Genomic DNA, 21,123 nt, shown 5'->3' on the forward strand with positions numbered 1-21,123 from the left:
AGCACAATAGAGTGTATGTGTGGTTAACCAGAAGAGTGCAGAGCCAAAGATCAGAGGACCGATAGAGTGCAAATCTGAAGACTAGAGAACTGACAGAGTGCAGAGTCAAAGACCAAAGAACCAACAGAGTGCAGTGCCGAAGGATAGGTGATTGGCAGAGTAAAGAGCCAAAGGTGTAAGAAGGAAATCGGTATTGTGTAGAGAAGACACTACCAGTATGTATAAAGTGTGATACATTTTGAGATCTGATCAAGCTATCAAGTAGCTAATTCAGCAGATCATCCATTTGTTGCTTTCTAACAACTGCAACATAAATCCCTTAACCGGGTGGACATTAACAAGTCCCTATTGTAAAAATCCCTTAACCGGGTGACATCTTAACTGATGTTCTCTGTCCTCTAATCAGGCTACCTTTAATAGGGTAAAGGCACTAACCGACCTTGAACAAAATCCCTTAACTGGGTGGCACCTAACAAGTGTCTTTGTATCTCCTAAAAAGGATGGCTCTTAATCAGGTGTACTCCAGAAGAGTACAAATTTTGTGAGTTCCTACTCACACCATGGTTTTCACCCTATTGGGTTTCCACGAGATAACTCTTTGGTGTCACTATCAACTTTTCATGCTTGCATATTTCTACTCCAATGATTAAGTATATTGTTGGATCTTAGATGAATGCAGATTTAAGATAAAAGTTAAATTGTGAAAATTTGATTAAGTGCTGATCCACCCCTCCTCTCTTAGCACTGGTTGGGACTAACACAAAATTCTTTTAGTGTCATACCCATCAGATTTCAGGGAAAAAATGGGATTGGATGGTGCACACAGACTAGCAAAGTGCTCATGAATGAGCTAGATAAGACCAACATGCAAAACAGGGGCACTGCTAGGACTTTTACGGTGTTCTAGAATAAAGTGTTTAAGAGTTTGGGGGAAAAATGGGATTGGATTGTTCGAGATATCAAGTCTTGAGGCATAGCGCTGGTGCCTTTGACTGTGAACAAGAGGTAATGAATGAAGTTAAAAGGTGTAATGGAGCATAATCTCCATTTCAACGTTGTTAGAATTTTGACTTCCATTTCGTATATTGCTTTAGCTTCGAAATCAAAATTTGCACCTCCGACCTGCACATTAGTTGAAAATAGAAAGTCTTTGACTTTTTATCATAACTGCTCAACTTTTACTCTATCAAAAATTTTTGAACCGCATAAAGAAGTTGAAAATAGAAAGGCTTGATTTTTTATCATAACGGCTCCGCTTTTACCATATCGAAAATTCTTGAACCTTGTAAAGAAGCTGAGATTCTATTTTACCTGTAAATCAATAATCGGCGGAACCTTATCCTCCATTTTCGTTGCGAGTGACAGGCACGCAACCAATAATAACTGTAACGGACAGCCTATACCTTGCTGTTTAACGAAAGTATTACAAATCAACGCAAAGAAAACTTTAACAGTAAAATAGTAAAATTCAATGCAGAATGTAGTAGTAATCAACGCAAAGAAACCTTTAACATGAGTATAATAATTAAAATTCAATGCAGAATGTAGCAGCGAGGCTTCACCTGCGATTCATAGCTTGACAGGAAGCGATCCAAATAATTTATTGATAAGTATGTTGTAAGTGGACTCAGACTATTATGCACTTTAACCTGCAATTAAATCCACTCCTTAATTCGTATAGAGAAAAACAAATTGTATATAGAGAAAATATTCTCTTCGAGTTAATGCATTCCTATTTTTACTGCCGCGTAATCTAAATACTATGCAAATAAACTTAATAATCTGTAAAAAAATTCAAAATTTTAGTTTTCTCGAGACTCAGCTCTGATATACCTTGTGCATCCAGTTGATTGCTTCTCGATGAGCCGTGATATCTAAATCGAGGTTTAGATAATGCTCAACGTAGTCTTCCCAGGGAAGATGCTCTTTCTCCTTCTGCACTAACAAAGATATCATCTCCTCCTCTTCAACAGGAAAATCTGGCAGTCTAGCGAGCTCAATGCTCTTTAAATTCTCCACCTTGTCCTTGGGAAAGCTCGAACTTGTGACCTGATCATCCCAATCTGCATCTTCCTCGCACAGAAGGTTTGACAAACAGTCAAAGTTAAGGGCCATTTTCGCAGCATCAAACATCAAATTTTACCATTTGCACTAAATACTATAAAAGATTCTCCGCGTTATATAGATCATTGGTTGACCTTTCTAAAACTTACAAACTTGCATTGTGTTTACATATATATCTGCAGAAACTAAAAATAAAATGCCAGCTATCCACTGCAGAATGTATTAGAAACATAACTTTTCAATTCAGTTTCAATTTTGACCATGGAATTTAATGGTCTTTCTAATTATTGTCAATTTTAAATGTATATGACAATTTTAAAATTTAATAGACCATAATTATGATAGGCAAATATAAATCATATATTCATAGGAGTCAGATTTATATAGAGTCATACTCATACAAATATATACAGGTATATGTATTTATATACATATAAATTTATATATTCTTATCCACTCATACACTCATATATATATATATATATATATTACTTAAACATATATATAGATATATACCTATAACTATGCATTCAAGATATAATCCAAAACTTATATATACCCTGCTAGATATATAAATATGGGTATATACAGAAAGTATAGAGTTATATGTATATGTATAAACCATGATTATTATACATAGATATATACATATATCTATACATATGTATATATATATTTTTTGATATATAGTATCAGATGATATATGAGATTTTATGACTAGTAGTATGCAATGGTATATAGGAATATGCATATGTATATAGACATGCATTCATATATATCATTACAGCTGAAATATATATACATGGATATATAGGTATTAATATTTACATATACATTGCATACTAAAAGGAATAAAATATTATGAATCCCTTTAGAGTTCGCCTTATCTTCTTCTCTAAGCCTTCTAGGCTCATTATAGCCTTTTTAAGCTTAAGCTTTGGCTTTTTTAGAGGAATTTGCTTTTTTTTTTGGGATGTCCTTCGTCACCAACTCTTCCTCAATTAGTACCAAAGTGACGGTACTCTAGTAATGATGATGTGACACTCCTTCTACGATTGAAGGCATAATTATCCTTTGCTTATATGCTTTAAGGCTGCGGTAATTATTTCTTAGATCCTTGAGATCACTCCATTTGCATCCTGACCCTTCGATATCGATCATTTGTCTGTATTATGCTTTCCTCTATGGCTAGATGAGCTATTCTTCATGAAGCATTAATGCTCTTGCTATATTTAATTTTAGTCAAACATATAGTCTATCTACATTCATTATAGTTAAGTTATATGTGGACCACAAATTTTCCAATTGGAATTGTGTACTACATGTATATTTTATACCACTTTGGGTCTACTTACAAAAAAAAAAAAAAAACCTTGATGTTTTAACAACTCCTCCTCTTATAAATAATATTTTTTTTTTGAAATTTAAAATTACCCTTTTATAGATCTATAAGTGAATTTTCAAAAATATATATCTTTTAATATTTTAATCGCTTTTTATATTTTATATTTTATTTTTATTGAAAGTAGGTCATCAGCACTAAAATATAAGGTTGATTATCTTGTCAAGGAAAAATACCAAAATTTATTTAAAACTTTTTGAAAAAAATATGATGCAGTAGAGAAAGGAATCTATGTCAAGATGATATAATTCTTTTTGAATTTGGATAAATAATTAAGAAAAAAATTGGTGGGAATTGGGAAGAGTTACATTTCAGCACACGCAAATTTTCAAATTTATTGAAAAATATATATTTATAAAAAATAGTTAAAAATATATCCATACACTAAAGTTTCAAGTTATCAATATACACAAAAAAAATTGATTAAAAAAAAGGAAGATTTACTAATTAAAGTGTGGTGGCTTGTGTAACTTCAATTTCAGCATTTTATCAACATCTAAATTATGGTGTTTACTTTATAAAAAACTACATTCAAATAATTTTTTAAAATTTTGTTAAAATTACAAACATAAAATAGACAAAAGAATATAAATTTTATTATTTTACATCATTTCAAAATTCAAAACATATATTTCAATTTCTATTGATTTACTTCAAAAAATTTGAATCAGCATTGACCATTTCCTTTATAAAAGTGTGACACAACTTTGTACTTTTACCCAGGAGGAAAAAATTGTTAGAATATTAAAAATAGATTCTAGAAAGGATAAGGTTAAGAATAACCTTTTAAATGTTTCACTTGGAGTGACATAACATATTTTATGGCTAAGTGTCTATACAAGGATCCTAACAATGAAGGTCAAAGGAATGGAAAATTATTTTTTCAATAAGAAGAAAAAAGTTTAAAAGGATTAGAATATTTTAATTGTAAATGAGGATATTTATTTATTTGATGAAGAAGAAGATCTAGGAACTTCCAAAAATAAAGATGAAAAAGGCTTTATTCATGTTGATCGAGACTCCTATTAGCAATACTAGAATGAAGTCCATAAATGATGATGATGATGATGAGGTTGATCTTATGGGTGAGTTTCTTTGTGATGGAAATGATATAAAGATATTGAAGAAGTGAATCATTAAGGAACTAAAGGCTAATGCCAAAGTTACTGATAAACTTGAAAAGGTAGTCATTTATTTTAGGATTTAAGTAGAAGCAAAGAAAATTGAATAATTTTTGATAGAGAGACTGCTAACCATAGAAAAATATTGTGAAACATGTCAAGTAGAGTTTATGGAATTAAGAAGAGATCTTGAAAAGAAAATAGTCAACTAAAGATAAATTTTGGGAAGATTATAGACACTTTAGATCAAATAATCAACTGTTAGAGGTCACCACATATAAAAAATGGCATTGGATTTACATGGTATCAGAAAGGAAAGGTACTTGAACATCCTATGAAGTCAAACAATTATGATCTAAAAGATAAGGGTTTTGGAAGTTTGAGATATAAAAAATTTGTGACCACTTAATAAATTTAGAAATATGTCTGATGGTTTCATTGAAGTGTAGAGACAGAATTGGGTATCTGAAAGACAAGCATCAAGAGGACAAGGATTCAATACTAGGTTCAATTATTCTTTTTCTAGTTATTGTTTTAATTCCAATCATTTTGGTCATAAATTTTTGGATTGTAGAAAGGGTTGAATAAGAAGGAATAACTTTGTTAGCAAAATTATCGTTTCTCTATTGTTTGATTTTAATATCATTTTTTATAATTGTAACAACATTGGATATATTGCAAACACTATATCAAGGAAAAGGCACCCTACATTGGTATCAAAATGGTAGTCTATAATAGCTATAGAAAGGTTAAATTAGAGAGTGATTATCTAAACTTTATTAACTATTATAAGGTTGGTCAAGCCCCTAGTTGGACAATTAAAAGTTTGATCCTTGATTGCATTGATATATTTAATTCACTGGAAGAGCATAAAATATTTTGTCTTTTGTGAGGCCAATAAGTTTGCTAATGGTTTTGCTAATATTTGTGTTAAGCAACATTATATCATTTGGTGGGGGGTTTTTTATTGCATCCCCATTGAAATTAAATATCTAATCATTGATGATATTAGATTGTGTTAAGTGGATGGCTTTCTTGGTATGATGGTTCATTAATCTTGGCTCATGTGGATGGGATGGATGAAATGTCTACTCCTGATTATGGAAGGAAAAGGTAGATCTTTTAATTTCAAGTTTGCTAGGCCTAAGTTGTTTTCAAGACTAGTTTTTTCTAATTATTTTGTCTGTATATGACAATTTTAAAATTTAATAGACCATATTTATAAATTTTTAATGTTAGAATATAATTATTTAAATTTTTTTAATATATTTAATATGAATTTAAAAACTTATTGACAATTGTATGTTTCAGATTTTTTCATATATTACAAAGAGTTATCCTTGCTTTCTTGTTTTATATCATTTATAAATAATATAAATAAACAAATTGTAATATATAAGATATACATTATAATATAAACAAATTATATATTGAAGGTTTGTATTATATTGTTATATATTTTGTTGTTTATTAACACTTTAATGTATTATTATTTCTATTCACAATTATTCAATTAATTTAAATTATACATTATTAATATATTCTAAATATTAACTAATTATTTGCAATACTTTATTAAAGATACATTTTAAAAAAAATATTTGGTATGTATGATCAACAAGATAGATAAAAATATTTGTATACATAATAACTTTACATAAAATTTCATAAATCAAACTTCTTTTGACAATTAATAAACTTTTTAAAATAAAGGATCAAACAATTATGAAATTTTTATATGACACATAAGTGACATCAAATTCCAAGCATATTGGTAGGTAAGTAACCCTTAATCCAAACACATGCTCTATTGCAGTAGATGAATGGTTACTCCACCCAATATTCATGCATAACATAACAAAGAGAATAGCTTGGAAATTTGAAGAAATGACTTGCCTTTTATTTCATATTAAAATGAAATAAAATTCATCAATTACAAAATATGAGCCTCATGGATTTTACAATTTGCAAGCCAAAGCTACAAGCAATTCTTCTAGACTCATTGATTACTACTCCTCTTTATCTCTTAAGAGAAGAGCACAATTTTTAATGTTTAACCACTAACTAAGCTTCCCTTTTATAGCATTTTGGCACATCTTGAAAATCCCACCCCCGTTCTTGATGAACAACACATGGCATCAATAAAAGAAACACATAGCCAATAGACGACTCATAAACATTCCAAGTAAGGCACATAGAATCTTCAATCTTCTATAGTAGATGTCTAAAGATGTGGTGTTTCTCATTTTCTTTGTAACCACCCAATACACGTATTATAAATAATAAAAATATGTGCCAACACATGAGAATACAATTGCCTTTAGACATGGGGCACATATATTAAATAATTTCAACCCCTATGTCTTATTGGACAGTTTCCTAAGTACATGTAGAACTATATATGCTTATATTTTAATTTATTCACCTATCCTAAATATAATTTTTTTTGGATGATGCAAGATTATTCTACACCCCTATATTCTCCTAAACTAAATACTCGGTGTAGAATTTTATGAGTTTCCTCTCACAAAATGGAGTTAGATGGTAGAGGTATCCTTTTAGATGGTAAGAAAACTTCATTAAAATCCATCACTATAGTTTATACCTCCAACAAGTCCTTCTTACTCATCTTTCAACACCTAGTCAAAACAATCATACTCTTTTGTTGACAACTTTTCTCTTTACTACTCTTCCTCAATGTGAAATTAGCTCAACCATAACCCAATCTCCTTCTCTGTATCCTCTTCTATAATGTGGAATCTTTTACACCATCATTTGACTCGCTCCTCCAAATGTAGTGTCTAAAGATGTGGTGTTTCTCATTTTCCAATAGACGACTCATAAACATTCCAAGTAAGGCGCATAGAATCTTCAATCTTCTATAGTAGATGTCTAAAGATGTGGTGTTTCTCATTTTCTTTGTAACCACCCAATACACGTATTATAAATAATAAAAATATGTGCCAACACATGAGAATACAATTGCCTTTAGACATGGGGCACATATATTAAATAATTTCAACCCCTATGTCTTATTGGACACTTTCCTAAGTACATGTAGAACTATACATGCTTATATTTTAATTTATTCACCTATCCTAAATATAATTTTTTTTGGATGATGCAAGATTATTCTACACCCCTATATTCTCCTAAACTAAATACTCGGTCTAGAATTTTATGAGTTTCCTCTCACAAAATTGAGTTAGATGGTAGAGGTATCCTTTTAGATGGTAAGAAAACTTCATTAAAATCCATCACTATAGTTTATACCTCCAACAAGTCCTTCTTACTCATCTTTCAACACCTAGTCAAAACAATCATACTCTTTTGTTGACAACTTTTCTCTTTACTACTCTTCCTCAATGTGAAATTAGCTCAACCATAACCCAATCTCCTTCTTTGTATCCTCTTCTGTAATGTGGAATCTTTTACACCATCATTTGACTCGCTCCTCCAAATGTAGTTGCACTCAACATTCCTCTTCATTTCTCCACATAACATTCCTTTCCCCTTCTTCATGGGTTTTAACCCACCCTATTTTGACAACCTCCACTATATGCATTCTATAACCTCATCTACACTCACAACCTCAATATGCATCTCTCTAGCATCCTTTGTTGCAATATCTATAATATCATATTTTGATACTATGTCTTGCTTTACAACCATCTTCTCTATATTGAGTTACTTCACACTCTCCATATGGTTATGAATGGACATTTGATAAATTTTGACACATCTTTATCTTCTACTATACGAACAACTACAATCTCTTTTCATTCTTTCATGCCTTCTCAAAGGTATGCTCCTTTACCTTTATTTTATGCAAGTCATTATGCTTCTACTATTGCAATATCATTCATTATTACAACTCTTTCTTCACCATCCTATTCTAATAATCAATATTTTCAAGGCTTCATAAAGACTTGCCTCTATTATAATCTAATCATCCTCAAATTCAACTTCATTGATTTTATTCATCATGTGAGGAAACATCAAAGTCCATCATCTTTGTCTTTGCCAATACCTCCTTGAAATATTTTTCCATGTCTTTGAATATATATGTCTCTATCACAAGCCCTTCTTCATCTCCATTGAGTTTTGAACCTTCCAAGTCATCTATTGCAACTTCATCTTCTTCTTTAGTGTCACATGCTAGGAAATCTACTACATCTTCCTTCTTTCCTACAATCAAAACATCATTAGAAAGAAAATCAATCTCGCCTTTATTCTTCTTTCCTTTTCTTATTTTAATCTCTTCTTGTTTATCATCCAATTGCCAATCTATCTCCATCATTTTATCTCTAAATTTCTTGTCTCTTCTCTCAAGTGCCAGAATCCTTATATATCCATCCAATAAATGTTAATGCATGATAGCCTCGGTAAGATAAATGATTGAATGAGTGATAAATGAAGTCTCTCATTCAAACATTTATTATCATGAGGGGGCACGATCAAGTGATGTCTTGATCGACCATGTCCATAAGACATGGTCGGTCAAGGCATTGCTTGACCATACCTAGCCCACTACATATACCAAATGAAATGTGTGAGAATGGACATTGAAATTAATAAATGCTCCTCCTCTCCTACAACATAAAAGAAGACAATCAGATTTATACAACAATTCAGTGATAGATAATACATAGAATAAGATAAATTTTAATTCTGATCCACAAAATTAACATGGTATCAGAGCCAGGTTTCCTTCTATAAAGCCTAACCACCTGAAGGAAGATCCGATTAAGATCAGATTGATATCTCCTTGAAAGTCTCGAATATGGCCACATTGCAAGAACTTGTCCTCTCAAACTTAAACTACAAGTGTCCCTTGCTGAAGTCAAAAATTCATACGTATGTTCAGAAAAATATGTTCTCTAGAAGAAACTCAAGATACCTTGTGATTGAGAGGGAGCTTACTAATCAAGATTGAGCACTTCTGACGTAAAAATTGTAAAAAATTATTATTATTAATACTAATAATTATTTTATGGGCCCTGTGTAAATCATAAGGAAGCGACGACTTCCAAATAATTTCCACTTGTATTTTTGAGGTAATTGGAAGGTGGTGATCTTACAATAAATCAAGATTGTGGATAGAATAATCGACTAAGGAAATCCATGTAAAAGCTTATGGATAGAATCGTTGACTGAGGCAATCAACGTAAGAGCTCATGGATAGAATCGTCGACTGAGGCAATCCACGTAAGAGCTTGTGGATAGAATCGCTGATTGAGGCAATCCACGTAAGAGCTTGTGGATAGAATTGCCGACTGAGGCAACCCACACAAGAGCTTATGGATAGAATCGCCGACTAAGGCAATCCACGTAAGAGCTCATGGATAGAATCACCGACTAAGGAAATCCACACAAGAGCTCATGGATAAAATCACCGACTGAGGCAATCCATGTGAGAGCTCATGGATAGAATTGCCGACTGAGGCAATCCACGTGAGAGCTCATGGATAGAATCGCTGACTAAGGCAATCCACACAAGAGCTTGTGGATAGAATCGCTGACTGAGGCAATCCACACAAGAGCTTATGGATAGAATCACCGATAGAGGCAATCCACTCAAGAGTTTGTGAATAGAATCACCGACAGAGGCAATTCACATCTTGAAACTATGGTCCCAAGATAAGCATAATACAATTTATGAATATTGCTCCCAATACCTTTTACATTTATCTTACCTAGCTAAGAGGGAGTGTTAATGCATGATATCCTCAGTAAGATAAATGATTGAATGAGAGATAAATGAAGTCTCTCATTCAAACATTTATTATCGTGAGGGGGTACGATCAAGTGATGTCTTGATTGGCCATGTCTAAAAGACATTGCTGGTCAAGGCATCGCTTGACTGTACCCAGCCCACTACATATACTGAATGAAATGTGTGAGAATGGACATTGAAATTAATGAATGCTCCTCCTCTCTTGCAACATAAAAGAAGACAATCAGATTTATACAATAATTCAGTGATAGATAATACACCGAACAAGATAAATTTTAATTCTGATTCACAAAATTAACAATAAAAAATATTATTTTCTTCTTTGTCTTTTCCACTTTCAATATTTTTTTATTCCTCTACACAAATCCTCTTACTAACACTCTTAAGCCCTAATGCAAATTACCTCACATTTGGTGATCTATTTACATACTCTCAAAAACTTGCTCCACAACTTCTGTACATAGATCCTCTTTCAACTTTCTCAAATGTACACTCCATCACAAATTCTAGTGCAAGATTTTTCACATTCAATACATTGTCACAACATATGGCTATCTAAAAAATAAACACATAGGCAATACATAACTCTTCAATTTCTCCGAAAAGGCACCTAAGGTGCTGTCTCTTTAATTTTCTAAAGTGGGCACCTAACAAGGTATCTATTCTCATTTTATTTGTAACCACCCAATGTATTCAAATGCATGACTTTTCCCCTTCTCCAAATCCATGCAAAATATGAGTAGTTTCTTATTTTTTCATGAAAAATAATTGAAATATGTGTCAACAGAGGAAAAATATAATTGTCTTTAGAAATAGGCCATAAACATTAAATAATTTCAGACCCCATGACCCTTGGACACTTTCATAGATACAAGGAGTCCTATAGGTTGGTCCTTGCAAACATAATAGGAGATCAACGTTTCTACTAGGTTGGCATCTACTTCATAATTTCAAGTGATTCATTATTTTGTGACACTAGATTTGGGAAATAGATCCAAGAAGCTATTCTCAATGTGAGTTTTCCCATCTTGAGTTTCTACCTATATCTTGTGTTCATATGTGTGATTTTGTATTTTAATGTGTTGTTTAATTTCTACCTTATTGGAGAGACCTATTAGACCTACTTTGATGTTCTTAAGGTATATTGTTAGAGATGTTTGAATGGTAATTAGTTTTCAATTAAGTTGAAATTGGGATAAAATGATTCACCTCCCCTACTTAGGATATTTTGAGCTCTTCACTTGGTATCAGGTATGATTTCCTTGGAGAAAGATTAACAACTTGAGGTGAATCTGTAATGAAGCACTCAATTTCCCTAAAAGTTTCACCATCAAACCATGCTCCACTATTTGATATACCTGACTATTCTTTCTAGAGTGGAAGGATCAAATCCTATCTAATGGCTTTAGGATTTGAGTTTTAGAGATTTGGTATGGATCGATATGAAATTCTATATAATCCCCCAAAGGATCATGTAAAAAACAATATATGTAAGAATAATACTAGAGGAATAAATATTTAATAATATTTCTTAGCATATATTTGATATTGTGAAAGTCATGCAGTATAAGACAATGAAGGAGATGATAAAATTGAGGAATCAAAGCTTCAGACTTGAACAAATTAGTTTGAATGTCTAAAAGTGAAAGATGATGATAATATTTCCTTTTTTATACTATGGTTTGATATGATAGTCCTCTTGAGAAGAGGGTTCACTAAAGAACTAAAGGAAATAATAATTATAAAGAAGATACTCAGATCCCTACCCCCATATTTTGACCCAAAGGTGGTCATAATTGAAAACGCTAATGATATAAAAATTAAAAACTATATTTGACTTACACAGATATTTAACTACTTATGAGATAAAATTTTATAGTGAAAAATCCTTAATAAAGGAGGTTTCTTTCAAGGTATCAAAGAAGCAAGAATACTCTAATTATAATGATGAATCAAATATAGAGGAAGAAAATTTTGTTAGAAGATTGTAAACATGATCTAGAAAGAATAAGGTTAAGATCTACCTTTTAAATGTTTCACTTGTAATGAAATAAAATATTCTATGGCTAAGTGTCTATATAAGGATCCTAACAATGAAGCTCAAAGGAATGGAAAAATGTCTTTTCAATAAGAAGAAAAAAATTTAAAAGGATTAAATATTTTCTTTGTAAATGAGGATATTTGTTCATCTAATGAAGAAGAAGATCCAGTAACTTCAAAAAATAAAGATGAAAAAGGTGATGGAGACTCTTACTAGCAATACTAGAATGAAGTTCATAAATGATGATGATGAGATTGATCTTGTGGGTGAATTTCTTTGTGATGGAAATGATATAAAAATATTGAAGAAGAGAATCATTAAGGAACTGAAGGCTAATGACAAAGTTACTCATAAACTTGAAAAGGTAGTCATTTATTTGAGGATTTAAGTAGAAGTAGAGAAAATTGAATAATTTTTGCTAACCATAGAAAAATATTGTGAAAAATATGAAGCAAAGTTTGTGGCATTAAGAAGAGATGTTAATAAAATAGTCAACTAAAGATAAATTTTGGGAGGAGCATAGATGCTTTGGATCAAATAGTCAATTGTTAGAGGTTACCACATATCAAAATTGGCTTTAGATTTATAGGATATTAGAAAGGAAAGGTACCTAAACATCTTATAAAGTCAAACAATTAGGATCTGAAAGATAAGAGTTTTGGAAGTTTGAGATATGAAAAATTTGTGACCACTAAATAAATTATAAATATGGATGATGGTTTCACTCAAGTGTAGAGACAAAATTGGATATCTGAAAGACAAGCATAAAGAGGACAAGGATTCAATACTAGGTTCAATTATTCATTTGCTAGTTATTGTTTTAATTCCAATCATTTTGGTCATGAAGTTGTGGATTGTAGAAAGGGTTCAATAAGAAGGAATAACTTTGTTAGAAAAAATATATTTGCTTCACTGTTTGGTTTTAATATCATTTGTTATAACTCTAACAACATTGACATATTGCAACCATTATGTTGAGGCAAAGGCAACCTACATTGGTATCAAAATGGTAGTCTCTAATAGCTAAAAAAAAGGTTTAATTAGAGAGTGATTCTCTAAATTTTTTTAACTATTTAAGGGTCATTTAGGCCCCTAGTTGGACAATTAAAAGTTTGATCCTTGGCTACATTGATATGCTTAATTCGCTGGAAGAGTATAAAATATTTAATGTCTCTCGTGAGGCCAATAAGGTTGCTAATGGTTTTTCTAATCTTAGTGTTAATAAACATTATATCATTTGGTGGGGGATTTTTTATTTCATCCCCACGGAGATTAAACATCTAATAACTGGTGATATTAGATTGTGTTAAGTGGATGGTTTTCTTGGTATGATGGTTCATTACTCTTGGCTCATGTGGATTGGATGGATGAAATTTCTACTCCTCATTATGCAAGGAAAAGGTAGGTCTTTTAATATCAAGTTTTTTTGGCCTAAGGTGTTTTCAAGCCTAGCTTTTTCTTATTTTCTTAGGTCTTTCTTCTTGCTATTTGGTTATGGGCTCTCCTTTAACTAGAAAAAATCAATGTCTAGAAATTGAAATAGATTTAAGCCCACATCCTATGAAAATAGAAAAATAATCACTTTGTTTTGGATAAACTTTCGGTAGGTGGTATAACCCCTACATAGAGAAAATTCATGTCCATGATCCTTTAGTTAATACAGATTTTCTAGATGGTTAGGAGAATGGAATTATTGAGGCATACAAGGTTGAAATCCTATTATATATAAGACTTTATTATAGAAATTATAAGAATATTTGTGGGGGGCAAGAAATTCTACGGAGACTGTAAGGCATCTGACAAGGTGGTCAATGTCAAATTTAAGGGTGATGAATGAAATATGGTTAAGAGATCTATTGATACGAGTTATGAATAAGTGTCCATCAAATGATATAGATTGATGTTTTAGAGGTGATTATGAGGTATCTAACACTTGAAAATCATTTTTCTAGCTTGTTTAGCTATCATTTCATGATTTTGAACCATTTCAGGCATAATAGATGGATTTATCTACCTTTTTACCTTCTTTATTTACTTATCCATGGGATTATAGCTCATAGAAAGAACTTGAGTTCACCTGTCCTTAATGAAGTCATCATTCTCCTTCTGACGGAGCATGTTAAAGCCTTGACCATTCAATCTAAACCCTCAGGATACAAAATTGAGTATTCCCAAAAAATTTGTCATCGCTTTTTTAATTTTTCCTTTGCCTTTGAAGATGTGTCTTCTTATGAGAATGTTTGCTTCCATATTGGGAGTCATAAATTCCCTAGGAAGGAAAAGAATACTCCTATATGGCCACATGGGTATGCAACTAATAGTAAAAATTTTGGGGCTTCTTGTCACAACATGATGGTTAAGTCATGAGCCTATTAATCAGGTAGTCTCAAGTTTGAGACCCACGTCCTCTGTAGGTACCCAAGTTGGTGATTGAATGTGATGTAGGATATGCCCTTCCAAGATAATATCTTCTTAATTAGATACAAGTTGAGGCTCAAAGGGGGTTGGCAAATGAAGTGCCAGTTTGTCCATAGGAGCTCAACAACGACTTTCACTTGCATACCACCATGGAAGGTGATAACCTGAAGGGTACTATAGAGGTGCGTTAGAGAGACAAGGAGGTGTCAAGTGGAGAGATAAGGAGTAGATGGTGATTGGTGGAGTGACAAGGAGATGATTTGGAGTGATAAGGAGGAGGGAGGTATAAGGAGTAATATGAAGAGATAAGGGATAAAGTTGGAGTAATAATGAGTGATAATAAAATTGGCTTGAGGCTTAACAAATCTGAGGATGAGTCCCCTAAAATTTATGTGGTATCACTAGTTCATAGCTCTAGTCAAAAGTGTCTTGGCTTTAGCCTAAATGTAAGGGGTTGAGCCTATCTAGTAGTTCAACTATAAAAAAAAAAGATTGAGTATGTGCTTTTGAAGGAGTATGTCCCTAACTCCCTTTCCCTTGGATTTTCTATGAAGAGTAAAACCCTAGTGAGGAAGTCATCCAAATCTTCTAAAAAGATGAAAGAGAAGAAAAAAGACCCGAATTTATCTCATTTGGTCATTGGGGACAAAAAAGTGTCTAGACTATCCATGCCAAAATAACCTTGGAGAATTTAAATGCTAAAAAATAATTTTTTTGAGATGGTAGGAGACAATGTTGATACTCTTTTGTCTAAGGGTTCCTGTAGGGGATGCATTTATATATTGAGATCCTTATTGATATTATAAAAGGTACCCCTATGGGAATGGATAAGGGGTCCTCTGCTATAGGGTCAATGGAGATGCTAATGGTGGTCAAGGATGCGATAGAAGGGTAGGTTAATCTCTTTAATTAGATGATGCAAAAATCAATGTGCTAAAGGAGAAGGTTAACTCCCTTTATGATGAACTGTAATAGGGATAGTTGAGTGTGAACAAAATCATGCCTATGAATAATGAAGATAAAATGCTCTCCCTCAAATAGAGTATTGCTAATATGTGAATACATTGAATTTGTCTCATGAGGAAATGATGTGATCATTTCAAGTTACCATTGATGGAATCCATGATATGCATAGGGTTGTGGTCGCGATGAGAAAAAATGCCATGTGAAATAGTTCAGACGGCCTCAAACAAATGAATGTGATGGTGAAGGTCCTTAAAGATATTTCCAAGAGTAATTAAGATCTCCTTTTTTCATGTGGGAAGGATGATGAGAGGAATGGAGTAGTTATTCAAAAGGGTGTGGATACTAGACCTATTCTTGGTCACTTTACCAAAACTCAAAGCCATGATAAAGGTAAGACAAAATATGCTCAAGTTTTTCATTTTGTTCTCAACATCAATGAAAATTTTATTAGCAAGAATACTAAAGTTTTAAAGATGCTAAAAAATATTCAATAGGCTATCGGAATGGCAGTACCCCTCCTTTTCTCTTCTATTTAGTTATTAGCCAATTGTTGGCTTTCGTCTATTTATTTTTCTTGGTGCTGGCTATCTTTTTTTGTTGAGGGTTTTGGGTCCTCTTCAAAACCTATTTTACTCTAATAAAAAACTTTGGACATATTACATTAAATTGTGAAAGCAATTTTGTCAGTCCTCATAAGTTGTAAACTAAAGGAAACAACTTAGTAAGTTAGATTAGTGATTCGAGAAAAGTGTAGAAAAAGAAACCAGAAGATCAAAAAATAGAAAAGTCTTTGGTGGCTCAGACTACACTTCATGCACAAAATGAGAATAATTTGTGGATCATAGATGGTGGATGCTCAAGTCACATGACCAAAGACAAAATAAAGTTCATGAATTTCAAGAAGCTTCAAAGAGGAAATATTGCTCTAGAAAACTTATTGTGGTAAGACAATAACTTATGTATTGTCTTGTATGTTGATTGTATGAAACATAATCTTTTAAGTGTGAGTTAGATGTGTGACAATGGGTATGGATGTGAAATCAAGAAAATGGATACCAAATAATTGGTTATGGAAGGAAGGACTGACAATGATGTGTATAATCTTAGTGAAGTTAATGACTTGAATTACTTTTCCATATAAAGAGATACGATTTGGCTTTGTAATAGAAGATTGAAATGTATTAACTTTGATGATCTTGTGAGGATTAGCTCAAAAGGAATTATAAGAGACATTCCCAAGATTAAGAGACCTCCATCTACTAGTTGCAAACCATGTCATGAGGCAAAGAAGATGAAGAGCATATTTTCTACAAAGGTGTATTATACCACAGATTCATTGGATTTGGCTCATACTAAGCTATGTAGACAAGCTATGAGGATTAAAATTTTAGAAGGTGATAGATATTTTACTATTGTTATTGATGATTATTATAGATTATCTTGGATTGATTTTATAAAAGATAACTTATATATATATTTAAAAATTCTAAGACTTTTAAGGCAGTGATAAAAAATGAAACTAGTAAAATAATCAAATACTTAAGATTAGATAGAGGTGGATAATTTACTTCTCATTAATATGAAGATTGAAAGAAAACTTGAAGCCATACATATGAAAATTTCCATATAACCCAACTGAGATATTAATCAAATAAACACTTAAAATCCACATGCAAACACTAGTAGAAATATGGCCAATAAATGACATGACCAAAAATTTTATTTACGAGACCAAATTTTAGTAATTTTTTACAAGAAAGCTATGAATGACTAAATAAATGACTAATTTGGTCATCAAGTGAGATCACACAAATAAAAATGACTAAATAAATGACCAATATGATAGATGATAGAGAAATTCTAAATAAATGATTAAATAAATGACTAAATAAATAACTAGATAATTGTCTGGCTCTTCTCTTAAAGAAATTAGGTACTTGTGGAAATGATATTAAAAATTTCTCCTAATATTTTTGTTTGTAAATTATTTATTATTTAAATATTATTTTTATTTATAAATAATAAATTATTTAATTAGCAGATGAATTATATATTTTTTTTTTATTTATAGTAAAAATATAATAAGAATAAAAGTATAACAATTTCACTTGGATTTATACAATTTTTAAGACAAAATAAATATTTTACCTTAAATATGTAAATTATTCTTTATATTATGTTAAATTAAAAATTAAAAATATATTACCTTAAATCGCATTATATTTTTTATTGCAGATTAGCCCTTTTTTATTGTCACCCATTTTTCATCTATCTAGATTAAAAATAGCCTATATAGATTTCAATGTAATAATTGAAATTTTAAAAGGTTTTGAATTATTTAAAGAATAAATAAAAAAATTACCTCCAAAGCCTAAGACCTCCAAAGGCTAATTTGTTTCTAAAAAAAAATGACTCTCGCTAAGGAAACAATTAGCATGAAATCAGAATTTTGATTGACAACCGGAGTAAGAGGAGCTATGGAAACCATACCAATGACATTGGAATGTTGTTCATTGTATTCAAAACTTTTATGTGGAAAAAATAGGAAAGAAGAAAGTGGTCTTTATCTACACTCTATAGACTCTGCATGGTAGAAGAAGACCAAAGGAAGACATTGACAAACACAGGTATCGTACATTTATGTGTTTTTAATTTATTAAACTTTGAATAAATTTTTTGTATATTTTTCTTGTATGCAATATGAAATTTTTGTATCAGATAAACTACCCACCTAGAGAGGAGATTGATCATTGACATGCCCTCCTATATTAGTTTGGTTCCTTTGAATTCAATCTATGTAGCAGGGAGTCAAGGTCTTGGGAGAGATGAATTGGGGAAGGATCTTTGAATCCACCCACCCCTATCCATAGTCGATAATAGGGAAACAACAAACCTCAAAAATAATACCACCATAAAAATAATAGTAATTGCTCATTTATGTTTTCTCTTTATCTAACCATGACATGAAATAGTTATATGGCCATGAATGCTCTTGTTATTGACAAGAAGAACCATTATATCTTCAATTTATGAAGGCTCTATTTCTATGTGTTAGACCATCCTTTGGGCCACTATCTTGGTATGTATGACTCTTTATGTAAATATCAAACTCTTACTTAATTCTAGAAACTCTAGTGTGCTTCTCTCTTTGGGTTTCATAGCACTTCTCTTTAAGGTTGAGAATCCCTTGTGACTTTTCACTTTTATTTTGTGCCTTGATTGCAAATAGTTGTCCTTTGCTATTGTCATTTTGGCTTCACGACTGTAAGAATACTAAGAGTATTTTGTCCTAATAAATATTGTAATCCTTGTTCTTATGGCATTGTTACTCAATCTTGCTCTAGATTATTCTAGTCTACCCTTCAAACAAAGAGACCTTAGTAAAACATTCATATAAAAAATCAATAGACCATCTCTATTGTTTACAACTATTCAATAACAGTGATTGACTACTTTTATCTTGTAAACCTTTTAGACTTGTAAATCAATATAGCATTACTGCCATGATTATATTGCTTGTCCCTCTTGAGCAATCAGCTTAACTGCCCCTGTATGCACTGGAATAGATATCTCTTTTATGCCTTTAGCTATTTTTGTCTTTAGTTGTGATGTCCATTGTAGATGCTTTAGGTCTAGACCTTCATTTCTTGATCATTGACTCTTCTCTTCAATGTTTTGAGTGTCTTTGATCATACCTAAGTGTGTTATGCTCTATGACCTCTATTCTATAAAGATAATGATCTCCTTCTTCTTGCTAACTGCGTGTTCTTCTCTTTGATATCCCGACTACTGCTGCTCTATCTTGTCGAGCTGAGTGCCTCTTTTCAGTCATTAAATAATTCTCCCTTATGACCATTCTATGGCTTCTCTTACTGTCTTAATAGCTGTAACTCTTTCCTAATACTGCCCTAACCTTCTCTACACCTTGAGTAGACTTGATCATGACCTCATATATCTCTTTTGTCACCACTAGGTCTATCTTGGAAGGACCATAATGACAATCATAATAGGACTGCATGTGACCATTTCACATTTTAATGGCCTTTGGAATCTCATTGATGGTGGCTTTGTGTTTCTTAGAATCTTTATTGCTCCTTTCAGTAGAAGACCATTATGACTGTATTTGCCTTGCCCTTTTGAGCTTTAATTGCTCTGTGTATCAAGACTTTTTATGACTACCATTCCTCTTGGGTTGTTCATATCATGGTTTGACAAAGACTATCATGAAAGTCATTGTGATCTTTGAGACATAAGTTCTATCACATTGATGTTTGGCTGTCATTTTGAATTTATGTACCAACAAGATCTTGGATCAATCTTCTCATATCTTTTCCTTGAGTTTCAACAATAAGGATTATCATTTAATGCTACTAGATGCTACCTATTGATGAATGTCAAAACTGATTTTGATTGCTTCTTTGTTCTTAGACTGTGTTTCTCTACAACATTATTCTTGAGAGAGGAAACTCTTCAAACCTTCATAACTGTTCTTTAGCTTTTCTGCCTATTTTGTATAGCTGCTTTGTAGTTGTGATCATTGATCATGTTGCCACCCCATGTAATAATGAATTTATTACCTTGATTCTTATTTGAAGCATGACTGCATTTTTTGTATGTTGCCATGTGACAATGATATGTCTCCTTTATACTTTGTAGCTTTCCATCATGTCTATCATAGCAAGTCTATTTATGATCTCTGTCACTGATTTTGTGTCATTTAAGACTTAAGAACTTCATATTTTGAAATTTTAATATTTATAGGTGCAGCTACTTTATGGAATCTCTCTTAGCATTTTTTTACAATTTTAGATAAACTAATCAAGTTTGACAGAAATTGTGTCAAGAATGAAAGTAATAGTTAAGGAATGAAATTATTTTAACGTGCATAAAATATTCATCAAGAATATTCCCATTCCCCAAAATGTACAATCTATTGATAAGTTCTCTCCTGAGTGTCAAACAAAAATCATTATATCTATTCAATATCCAAGTATACTTTTAGAAGGAGAGGCCATCAAACATTTGTAAGTGCCCTGTAATTTGCATAGCTTTGGTCTACTTTCCATTAGTCATCCACAAAAGCCACATATGGAGTTGTAACATGACCAAACTCTATGATGTCCCATTATTTGTGCTTGCACAATTGACCCATTGTGAAGATATGAGGAAATACTCTTCAACAACATCAATTTCTTGAGCTTAAAATTTTCATTTGAAACAAGAAGAGATCTAATGAGTTTAGAAATAATCCAATCCTCATTCCAGTGCTTGATAATGTACTCTAAAATCTACTCTGCACTTTTTTTGTCGCTTCCAATTTCAGAAGGAGTGGTCATCAAACATTTGGAAGTGCCCTGTAAAGTGCATAGCTTTC

At 31.8% G+C, this 21,123-nt stretch overlaps 1 protein-coding gene across 1 annotated transcript; it reads right to left on the reverse strand.

The window, feature by feature from the left end:
• Positions 1 to 903: 903 nt before the first annotated feature.
• Positions 904 to 2,115, reverse strand: LOC131857826 (cyclin-D4-1-like). Its single transcript, XM_059210562.1, has 4 exons — positions 1,834 to 2,115; positions 1,563 to 1,649; positions 1,312 to 1,407; positions 904 to 1,122 (listed from the first exon to the last, which is right to left on the reverse strand). The coding sequence occupies exons 1-4, from the start codon at positions 2,113 to 2,115 to the stop codon at positions 904 to 906; spliced, it is 684 nt and encodes a 227-aa protein (XP_059066545.1).
• Between the last annotated feature and the right edge of the window lie 19,008 nt (positions 2,116 to 21,123).

Source organism: Cryptomeria japonica, chromosome 8 (assembly GCF_030272615.1).
Source record: "Cryptomeria japonica chromosome 8, Sugi_1.0, whole genome shotgun sequence".
Lineage (NCBI taxonomy): Eukaryota > Viridiplantae > Streptophyta > Pinopsida > Cupressales > Cupressaceae > Cryptomeria > Cryptomeria japonica.